The sequence below is a fragment of the Nipponia nippon genome, unplaced genomic scaffold (genome assembly GCF_047370975.1).
Source record: "Nipponia nippon isolate SJK-2023a ecotype South Korea unplaced genomic scaffold, ASM4737097v1 scaffold_10, whole genome shotgun sequence".
Classification (NCBI taxonomy): domain Eukaryota; kingdom Metazoa; phylum Chordata; class Aves; order Pelecaniformes; family Threskiornithidae; genus Nipponia; species Nipponia nippon.
This window is the reverse complement of record NW_028262291.1, coordinates 21,355,466-21,367,382: the sequence shown is the minus strand read 5'-3', so window position 1 is coordinate 21,367,382 and position 11,917 is coordinate 21,355,466. Positions and strand designations below refer to the sequence as shown.

Sequence of the window (11,917 nt, the reverse complement as noted above, 5' to 3'; positions counted from 1 at the left end):
GTTGCAACTATTCTGTACTTATTTACACACTGCAGGATCTCTGTACAAATCAAACTGGAATATTACTCCCTTTGTCAAACACAGCTACCCTGGGAATGCTGTCACCATATTTAGAGAAAGATGCGTCAATGGGAGTACTTGCTTTTCAAAGATGTGAATGCCGGTGGTGGATTAGTCTGTTAGGTGCTGTAGCTGTCAAACTTGCTTTCCTCCTCTGATAAATCCTTCTAAGCACATTCTCTGCACATATTTTGTCAACAAAAAATGACCCATTTAGGAATTGCCATTGTGGTCTTCCATCCACCAGGATTCTGTGTTGGCTGGAGAGAACCCAGCCCCCGACTCCAGAGGTGGGCTGCAACAAGTGGTTCATGCTGGGAACAGCCAGGATGTGGCAGCTTGCTGTCACGGGTGGCTGGGAGCAGTGTCAGTATGTCAGGACATGGCATTTTGAAGGATTTTGTTGTGGAATCCAGAAGCCATTTGTATCAGACTGGTTTCCACCATTCCTATCAGCAGGCTTAACATTGATTTAAAGTCAACTTTTCCTTTATTCCCTCCACGGAGTATGATCTTATGTAAAAAGGCCCACAGCATAGTTGGCCAACCTCAAAATAAACAAATTAAAGAAAAATACCCTTTACAAAAACTAGAGGAAGTGTTCTCAGGAAGGAGAGCTAGGAGACATGACAGGATTGAAAATATCTATGTATATTAATATTTCTTTTAACATGTGGTAAATAAGCTGTTTAGCTAAACTTACAATAGCTGAAGAAAGGTTTTTTTACATATAATGATGAACAGAAAGTGTTGCAATATCTAAGGGAACAGCAGACACCTCTCAGAATTTAGGATTCAGCCTTCCCTGAACCTTCTGCAGACAAGCCGAATTTACAGTGGGGACTGAACTCATAATTCATAATGGAATCATAATAAAAACATAGAAACAACTGAATAACTGCTCAGTAAATTACTATCATCTTTTGACTGTGGCTTGTCTAAGGCTCTGTCCAAACATGGATGTTTATAAAATGCCCTTCAGCAGCGTAACAGCAAATATGTTAATTCAGGGCTCCGTGCCAGGCACCCTTGTGTGTTATTAATTATTGGGAACATGCTTGCCTTCTGTTTTCATTTCCTGACATTAATGGATATCACTTGTACAATTATAAGCACAGCTACTCATTTGGACTGACTCAACATATACCCCAACAAAATGACTGACATCAGAAAAGATCTGCTTCCGAAAATGCCTGAAGCAAACAGGACACACAACTTTTGTGAAGTTTGACTGACCACACTCGTAAAGTAGTACAACATGCTCCAGAGGCTCTGATGAAGGGCAGCACAGAACCTCTCCCTAGCAAAGGGATCTGACCCTGCAGGCAATGGAGGAATGTCCTTGTGACTGGCACATCAGCCCAGTGTGACCAGCCCTTACTGAGTGCTCCTGCTTCCAAATCCTTTTTCACCACTGTGCAGAGCTTCAGAATTTCAAAAGCCCCAGAATCCAAGAGGCACCAGTTGGCATAAAAATGGAGGGAACAGGACGAGTCCTAGATCTAGCATATGCCCTTCTAGATATCAGACAGAAAGTAGATCTAGGATAAATGGACCTGGAGATTTCCAGAAGGGCCATCCTAGGTGTGAAGAAGAGGCGTTGAGGGAAGAGACCATTTTGTTGTTACTTTGAAAAGAATCAGAACTTTTAGGGAAGTGCTTGCACCCTTTGCAAACCAGAGAGATCAAGGCTTATTACTGAAAATCAAACCCATTATTCCAAATGAAGAAACTTGTTTCCAATCATTTCTGCCTTCCTTTTTAGAACATGCCGGTAATGGCACTGTCTCATTTTTAGACAAGGGGCATTTTGTACTCTGAGACTATCCTAAATAAAACATTATTTGTCATACCTACAGATTTAGCTTAATCTTAGCCTAAGTGCTAAGTGATCTGTCCAGACAGAAGAAAACTGAACCAGTAAGACAGCTGGGATAGTATTCCACAAAATCATCCGCAATAATGAACAAATTAATTACCTCCATTTCAAATTTCAGGGTGCAGTGGCTGTTGACCAGTCTAGCTGAAGTGAAGTCACGCTATAATTTACATAACACTTTTGCTTGAAATTAAAGAATACTTCACTGTTGAAGATCATGACTTGTCCATTTACCTTACAGCTTCACACTGCTGCTACATCTGTCCTGCAGATAGGACAAATTCTACAAGAGAAGACGACCTGAGTAGCTGCTTTCACGACCGCACTGAAAGACAGGTAAGCTGCTCCCTGCTAGGACATCTGTCCTTTAAATGCATGACAGAATCAACCATATTCTTTGCCCATTACTAGCTACTCTCCAGACACAGTTCTATATTACACACTGAGCTGTTTCAAGTGCTAATATGCAGTCATAATGGGCTTGGAAAATAGTGGTTGAAAACACTCATTCAAGTACTCACAAGCTCACACAGGTAGTTCAACCACATGCATCCCCCTGCAGATTCTCAGGGAAGAACTCTTATAATATTTCAGTCAGCTTTCTCACAGAGAAGTTTTGCACTATTAAAACTATGTCTAAACTTCACTGAAATACAACTTTCCCCCACTTATTTCCTATTCAGCCCATAACTGCTACAACTTGGCATACACATTCATCAATTCCCTGCAACTCTTTTTCTCATCCTGATCTAGAAGAAAATAACACCTATTTTCTACATTTTAGCCTGAAAGTTCACAGGATGGAAACCACTAAGAGCACACTTAGGATATTTCTGGAGAGAAGTAGCTCCTGTCACTCAAATTTTCTTTCTGGTCTTTTCTAGCACCAGGAGTGCACTAGTCCTTTTAAAGTATATAGTCTACAGCAATCAAAAATAGTATTTAGTATTTAAATGTTAAGATGCTAAATTTGTATACAAATTCTTTTTAGAAGAGGCTTTTAAAGTCAGTATTATGGAGCAGTGTGGGGCTCAGATTCTGATCACCAAACTTCAAGTGCCTCAGAGGAGGCAATTTCTCAGCAAACATCAGAAGCAAGAGGCTATGAATGTCCAACTTAAATCAAAATGTACACGCTTAATTCATCCCATTTGGCAAGTGCTGCCTTCCCCCTGAATACCTAAGCTCCAAAAGAATTTGACTCTTAAAACAGTTTAGCTCTCAGCAAGAATGCTAATTTTCTTGGACTCAACTCCAAACTTTGTAATAGGATACAAGTCTTCAGATTAAGTGGTTAGGATTGTTATAGTTGTGGTTCTTTAAAAAGATCAGTGGTTTAATGACAAAAAAAAAATCAATGTAATTTTGCATTGAGTGTCATCACAGGAATATAGGAAAGTTAATGTAGTATGTCTCTAAGCTAAAACTGTAACACGAAACAACTAAACTAATGAATTATAAATGGTGAATAGTTATCATGCACAAAATTACATATGATATGAGACTGGACTACCAAATGCTGTAATGCAGAACAAGTACTCCTTTATATGATAAATGTGGTACATAAAATATCCTGTGGATCTAGATTCCTACTGTTCACTGAAACATGATCACATGAGAATTACTTTGTTTCAACCAAATCATTAACACTGGTTCAAAGATCTGCCAAGTCACTCTAAGAGTAACCAACTATGACCTTGTTCTTCTTGGCATACTACAGAATTACCAATGTTGATAGGGGATGGGGAAAGACCCATTCTTGAAACTCCAATGCTGTATTCTCCAATTCTGTATTTTTCTCCATGAAAAATGGTGGGAATCTTCTTTGTGCTCAACCTCTTAAGTGAAAATTTAGACATGAAGGTAGTAAAAGCTACTTTAAGAGTTTTAGTAACACACCAGTGACAGCACAAATCCTATCCTTGAACAATGTAGATAGGAAGAACAGATCTGGACTAATAAATATGAAAACACAAACTGGATCAGAACACCGTGGTCCCAGCCCCTCCACCACCACAACAAAGACGTCTGTCCCAGAGGTTGTAGGGTTCCTGTGATGTGCTCTCAAATAACTTACTAAAAACACCCAAAACCAAGTACAATTTAAGTTCAAACAAGAAAAAAGTTTTCATTGTTGCCAACAATATTAAGGCTGTCAAAGGCCCAACACATCTGTTATTTAGCAGCTGCAGAAACAGGTGCGAGACTGCATATTCAGAACTTCCCTCAGATGTCCCGAGTAGACACTCACATTATCATCACCAGAGCTGCATTTATAAAGTGCCATAGAATACCCACTTCCTTTTGTTACAGCAAGAGAGCAATCAAAGCAAAAATTTATCTTCTGTATTTTGAAAGGGACTGATCTTAGCCCCCCATTCCCAAAGGGGTTTTTTTGGTATGTGTTGGGAACATGAGCACTTTGCTGATCATGACGTCCTTAGGTTACAGCAGTTTGTATGAGAGTTTATCTTTTTTATTCCAACAAAATTAGAAAAAAGTATTTGTTTCCTCTCCTTCCTCCCCTGCACTTTTTCTGTCTATTTCTAAACCTGAACTAATTTTGTGGCAAATTTTTATGAGATATGACTAAACTGTTTGAATGGCAGATGTTTTTGTTTTGAGCTATGCAGATACCATTTTCTACAAACACCAATTAAAAAACCAAACAACTTTTGTTATTTAAATTAATACAAGTGACCATATCATTCCACTTTGGAAAATGAACATTAGAGATGAAGCAGTCCTCTGATCAAGTCAACACAGGTGAACATCTCAGAGACACGGCACAGTGAATTACTAGACTTTTGAGAAAAAGAGCACTAGCACTGTATTTTGAGAAGCAGCCTCTTCCCAGACAGTCATCAAAGTCTCACAAGGAAGGATAAAGGAGCTTGGTTTCATCACAATTAAAATGGTGAGTCTGACCAAATCTGCAGTTTGTCAGGCATTCCTCTTAGCTTAAATACCACTTTAAACTTGCCCCTTGCTCTCACCCACAGGTCAATACAACTGCTTCTACTACCATTCACCCAGTCAAGTGGGGAACTGATTGGAGCTAAACCAAGTTTTTTAGGGCTGGTTATCTTTTTTAGCTTGAATCAGTTTCAGAATTGGCCATGTGCAGAGTGGCACTGACATGAGGTAGGGCATGTGGGCCTAGTTAAGCTGGAAAGTTTGGCCAAAAGAAGTGTTCTTCCAGTTCAATGCTCAGCAAATGGAGAGGGAGGTTTGAAATCCAAGTCTCAGCATACAAGTTCTGCTGCGAAGCATTCAGCTGACTTGCAAACAGGAGCATCTGAGGGTTGTCATCTTTGCATGTTTTCTCTCAGTGCTGGTGAAGGGATGAGATACTGAAAATTTTATTTAAACGTGTTTTTCTTCTCTGTGAATAAACTCCTCCCACAAGCTACTTCACTTTCTTGTCTCACATTAATAAAAAAAAATTACATACACTTCGCATGTAAAAAGGTGACTTAAAAATGTAAAAAGGCTCAACATTCCCTCCCCAAATCCTTTGGAGATTGAGTCATTTTCATGACTTCAAAAAGGCAAATATGGCACAAAAGAATGGAAATTAAGTTAAAAAAATCAATTTTATAAATATTCTTCCTCTGTACAATTTTTCACAGCCCCATCCCTCCCACCCATTTTTATTCACATTTCTTCTTTTTAATTCCCACCCCAATTTATTTTTAAATCATAAAATATATATTTTAAATCTGTTCATATTTTAAAATATTTACAGGAAAAGTTCCTTCTGTTGAGGTCATGAGGAGTCTGTACAAGGAGAGGGTGGAGGGGGATAAAGGTGAAAATAGCTTCGTTCTGTGGCAGGAGACGGAGGGCAACTTTCTTCTGCTGACATGTACTGACTGCGAGGTGTGGGTGGAGGGGGATAAGGGTCTGAGTCTGAATTTAAATCTATATAGTATTTGTTGGCCTTCCATCGACTAGTAGTATAGTCACTGTCACAAACATCTGTGCTGCATGGGGTTGTGGGTGGAGCTATCCCTCGTATAAGGTATGGCCTGCAAAAAAAAAAAAAAAAAAAAAAAAAAAAAGCACATGCATTAGTTGCAGTCTGAGGAAAAAAGAAAGAAAAAGAAAGAGACTGAAAATGAACAGCTCTGTGTCCTCAGTCAAGATGCCTGCTCGTTAATACTATGTAAGCCTTAATTCAGGTTTTTGTAGGAACCCAACAAGTACCTAAACTGTGTTAAATCTGAATGGCACAACTACCCTCAGGCAGCAGTGCATTCTTCCAGCCCCTGACCAGCCAGAGGAGACCACCGTGACCATTTAGCCCAGTCACTAACAAATAGGTTGACTCATCAAAGAGTTTTAAGATAAGCTTGAGGAACTGAACAGTAAACACCAACCTTGTCTATACAGGATGCTAAGTGACTGTTACATAGCAATATAACATATATATATTGCATTATTACTCAGCAACACTGTATTGAAAGGTGCTAAACCCTGTTGTGTCAAAAGAAGAACACAAAGCCAATGTTTAACATCAAAACTGGCATAACCTCCATTTGAATGGTCATTTATTATGAGAGGGAAAGGTTTTTTTAAACAAGGTAAAGTCTGAACAAGAACACTTTGCTTAAGATTCGAAACTAAAGGACAAATCAACAGATGATTTATCAAACCTTTTTATCTGAGCTGTACCTGTAAGATCTCGTGGTTGAAGGAATGTTTGAGGAATAAAACATCTCTGCATTATACAAGGAGCGATCAGTAGCTGGGGAAGGAGGTGGGTTCAAGATCTAGGAAGAACAGGAAAAAGCAGTGTGAAAGTTTGGGTTAGTTATACAAGTTACTTATTTTGAAAATATTATTTATGCCTTCATCCTGTCACTCATCCTTATTTTAGTTTCTTCTCCTTGCTGCTTGGGTGGGTTAATGCATTTTTAAAGATCATGGAAGTTCATTACGAGACTTTACTCCGGGCTTAGGTACACTGCAGGCCTTCAAAGTTCTCACAGTACAGAGAATTTTCTTCCTTGTCACATCTGTTATTCTGCTGGAATGCTGGGGTAAAGCTGGAAATTAGACCCAGTTTTGGTCAATCTCAGTGCACTGCCTTGGACAGAAGGACTGATACCATCCTCAGCAGATGCTAATGGGAAATAAAATCTGTTCCACTCCCAGCCTCTAAACATACCCAGCCAATAGTAGGGTCAGGAGGCCAAGTTCCTTTACTATAACTAATACAACTCCATTCTTTTTACTGTCATTCTGTAAACATATCATTTGGCACAGTTCACAATGCAAAAAGCCTAAAAGCTAAAAAATAGTTATAGCCTGCCCTAGACTGTGTGTACATATACATAGTTGCTGGTAACCCTCACACTAGGAAAACAGTTTATTATGCTTCAGAATCCTTTAGGATTCTTCCTCTAGCAGGAAGCAGAATCCCTGACATGGCCAGCAGGACATTGGCCTAAAAACAAGGAGAGCGCTTCATCCCTTCCAATGTGGAAAATTACAACATTGCTGTTGATGGTAGGGCCTTGCTACTGATGTGAGCATCTTGTACGCAGCCTGTCCTGGGCATTCTGCCAACCCATGGCGTGCCACAGCGACTATGATAGCATCCTATTCTCTCATAATAATACTGTAAAATCACTGGAGTGGAGATCATTGTTTTGGTCTTCACTGTGCAGCATCTAGCAAAATGATTCCTGGCCATTGAGTTGAGCTCATTATTACTAATACTGACAAGCCCTGCATCCAGATTCATGTGAGGGGAGACAAGCTTGAACAGCACCCATTGCCAGCTGTGGGGAATGATGAGTAATTGCCCCAAGAGTATCTTCCAGAAATCCTCTTCCTTGGAGGAGCACTGCATGCTACTTCTGGATTCTCTCCTACTAGCACCCTGAGCTGCAACACCACTTCACATTCAGATTAAATACAGCTAACAAAGCGTCAGCCAGGATGTCTGTGGCCAGGTTTTCAGGTATGTATGTAAACTGGCATAACTCCACCAACATAAATTCTTTCCTCGTCTCTATTCACTGTACCATCTCTCAGCACCACTAAGATGTGTTACAAAAAACATAAAAGCCAAGACAACTAGATGCTCAGATCTCTCCTTTTTATTATTAACCTAAAGCTGGGTAATTAGCTACCAGGTAGAACCGACCAAAATATTTGGATTAAGCAGTAACTTTAATGTAACAAAGCCCTTGAAACAGCTTCCTTCTCAGAATCCAGCATGCCTTTCCTGAAGGAAAGGCTGATATCGTCCCTGCAGGCACTGGCTGACATAGCCCGGAGTGGGAAGTGTGGAAGAATTCCCAGTAACAGTCAGATTAGCTTAGGCCAGAAGTCTAGCGGAAGAGTTGATCTTTTGGCCAACACAGATCCCACAGAATGGCACAGCCAGATCAGCTCTCGGGCTTCTTTCCTCTTTCACGATTTATTCAAATAAGGTTTTCTTAATATAAATTCAGCTAAGTTTTTTCTGTTCATCCTTTTTAGTGTAGCACTGACACAGCAAGCAAGTACTACCATGAAATTGTTCAGCATGTTACGGAGACACTGGTGAAGCATTAGACAGGCTAAATTAGGAGGGTTGCTGAGTTCCAAACATCTGCTAGCTGTACCTAGCTTCTTGATGGCTTCATTGAGAAGGTAATGCGAGAAATAAGTAACGAATTTTACCTTATCAATAGATAATCTCACAAGCCTCTCTTTTCCATCTTTGTCCTTCTTAAAGGGGAGAGAGAGCACATTTGCCACTGGTCAAAACACTGTCAATCAAAATGCCCATACATAGCATAACCATTTACACGTAAACACAAATGCACATATAGCCACATAATACGTGGGCTCCTGATTAAATATTACTGAAAAATCACATCAATAGCTAGCAGATTGACTCTGCAAGCTTGTGTGAACAGCTGAATGTATATATTGCTCAGAAGCACTAAGGAAAAAAACCTGTCATATGGCAAAATACTGGCAAAGAATAACCTTTGTATGCCTCTGCTCCATATTCTTAGAGAATCATTTCCATTCATACTATACATCTTTGAATTCATGAAACTCTGATATGGGGACTAAAATTCTGTCACTTCCAACAGGTAAAAGCAGAAATGGTGCTAAATTACGGCTGAGAAAATCCAAGCAAAGTAATCTCTGCTGGTACCAGTGTTTTCTCCCAGTGCACACACTTGGTTTTCTGAATCAACAATCGACACTATCTAAACAGCAAGCCAAGCTTATTTCTTATGCATTTGCATTCCAGTCCTGTTGCGCCTTGTTTGTCTTTTTATTCCATGCGTGCCTGCAGCATTATGCAGTGCAAAATGTCATTGGGCCACTGACATCAGAGTTTACAAGGAACAAAAGAGGTGGCATCTCCAAAGCAGTCAAGACAGAAGAACAGAAGGGCCCAGGAACAACCCAGCTGAGTATCACTCTAATAACAGAACATTTTAGACACCATATAGCATTGTGTAAACCTGATGCACTACAACAAAGCCCTTTTGTGAAGTCTGGTGGGTGTCAGACTGGGCCTGTGTATCATAAACAGTAACACCCAAGAACAACTGTTATTAACATTCTATTTAGTAGCACAAATTTTCATCTTCCTTTTCTTTAGAAGTGGGAGATATCTAACTTACAGGTATATTTTTCAAGACATACCTGTGGGTAGAAAGTGGCTTTAGTGCTGGATGAGCTACTCGAAGAGGCTCCAGTAACATGGTTTCTGTCATATAAGGGGGCACCACTGCTTCCTCCCATGAGACTCATGGAACTAATCATGGACTTCCCACAAGAGATGCCTGCAGTGAGACAGAGAGGAAAACACGGTTAGGTAAACCACAATTTTATCTACCAATACAAAACAGAAAACAAATTCACAGCTTGGCAAACCTGTGCAACACTACTGGCTGTCACTTTGGGAAGTGTTTTATGTAAAAACTTCAGGATTACAAGGAACAAAATATTTTGTAAAGAAAACATCTCACCCCTAGACCACCTATTGTCTCACTGCAGCACCAAACTCCTCACAACCTGCTCTCACACTCTGTTGAGAAAGGAATCTCCAGAACACTTGATCCAAACTCTTCACCCAAAACTAAGAAATTTTCCAATTAAACAAAATCAGGCATTTGCAAAAAAAAGCATTATGCATTGCACAAGAAAAAACAAGCTAGAGACCACCAAAGTTTTCATTTCCATTTCCGTCCAAAGAAATTCAATTGCCAGTACATGAACAACAGCAAAAAGTAATTATTTTTATTGAAAAAGATCACTGCTTAAACTGAAAATCAGCAGAGGCAAAAGGAAGGAAACCTGGGTGACAAGAAAAGGGAAGACAACATTCTCCAATCTGTTTTACTCTAATATACACTTAAATCAGACGATATAAATTCAGCTTCTTCCTGTCAGACTATTCAGTGCTAATGGAAGTGTTTAGTTTGGGAAGTTTTCAGAAATTTTTCAGATGCAGGAAGTATTTATTACAAGCAGAGTGACTCTATTTGTGATCATGATTCATGACTATTTATCTTTATTGGAAATGCCACGGTATTAGGAACCTATGTCTTTTCTTTAGAATTAACATCAATGGTAATATTTTCAGCTGTTGTAACTTGTCATAGCAATACGGATTAGAAAAAACTAACAAATACGAATGAGAATCAGAATGACAGCTTAGTTTAGCACCTACAGAGGTACAGACGAAAACCACTGATACTTGCTTTAATTAAAAAGCTTTAGCGTGAAATCCAATTTAAAACACCACGGCAAAGATTTCACCTGCAATGATTTGATCCTCAAATTTTATTTCCTACCACAAAAACCTCTTGATAGCCATAAAACCATAATTTAAGCAGGAACAGCTGACCACAGTCATTAAAGTGTGAGAAAGACAAAACCTGAGTTGTATCTGGCTATCTTCAAAGCCATGGCTAGAAGAAAACAACAATTAGCACATCTCAAAAACTTGTTTAATATGAAGAAGTGCCACATCTTTTCATTTGTCTTAAAGTGTATCATCTATCTGATTTTCAGCTGACATAAAAAGCAGACTCTAAGCACTCTAAAGTATGGATTTGTTGTATTCTGACCCTGCCTGGCAGGTTTACAGGTGAACGTTTACTTTCCAGCTTCCTGAACAATATGAAGAGATATTCTTTCTTCTCAGGGCTTTGTAGTTAAGAGTTTGCTATTTCCTCTATGAAAAGTATATTTTACATTTGTAAAATAATTTGAGGTACATCATTTAAGCGTTTACTTTGATGTCTGTATGAGGTTTCTGGGTTCTTATCTATTAGCTGAACATCCTGAGCTTTTATGTATACTTCAAGTCCTCCTTCGATCTCAGCATCGTAGCTGCACGCACTTCTCCGAATTGATGCTTTGAGTCCTTTGGAAGGTAGAGAAGCTTTGCTGTTTTACACATGAAGGACTGAGACACAGAGAGAATAAGTAGTTTGTCCAAAAGCAAACAGGGAAGCTGTCTCAGAGATGGGCTAAACCAAAGGGGATGTTTTCATTACACTTCAGGCAAAGAGCAGCCAGACTACAAAACCACACCCAGACTAAGCAGTGTTCTTCCACATTTGCTGTTTTAACTTTGGGGAGGGATGTTTATCCCCTGGGTTTTTTTTATTATACTAAACTAAGCTGCTTCACTTCTTTCCTGTGCTTCTTTCCACTGTGGAATAACTTACCCATCCTGAGCAGACAGGACAAAACTGTGTAAAGACCTTTGATGGACAGGACAGAAACAAGGACATCTGAGTCCAAGACACAAAGAACAATTCAACAAAGCTCTCACTAGAACGCTGAATGGCACATGCATTATTCGTTTCCAGTATTGCATGTGGTTCACTACTCTTCATAGCGTTTTGCAGGCCTTAGGTAGGAAGTAGGATGCAAAACCCAGGCTTTATTACATCAGAATGAACTATATAAAGAGGATGTTTTCACTGGCAAAATACTGTAGAT

At 39.4% G+C, this 11,917-nt stretch overlaps 1 protein-coding gene across 4 annotated transcripts in view; it reads right to left on the bottom strand.

The window, feature by feature from the left end:
* Window positions 1–5,610: 5,610 nt before the first annotated feature.
* The window catches only part of LRP5 (LDL receptor related protein 5), a 163,921-nt gene continuing 157,614 nt past the window's right edge, over window positions 5,611–11,917 (bottom strand). For all 4 annotated transcript variants that reach the window (XM_087745897.1, XM_087745899.1, XM_087745901.1 and 1 more), the window contains 3 exons: window positions 9,605–9,744; window positions 6,617–6,714; window positions 5,611–5,970 (listed from right to left, as the gene is read on the bottom strand). In XM_087745897.1, coding sequence (XP_087602023.1) covers window positions 5,709–5,970; window positions 6,617–6,714; window positions 9,605–9,744 — 500 coding nt within the window. In that variant the 3' untranslated portion in view covers window positions 5,611–5,708. The remainder of the gene's footprint in view (window positions 5,971–6,616; window positions 6,715–9,604; window positions 9,745–11,917) is intronic.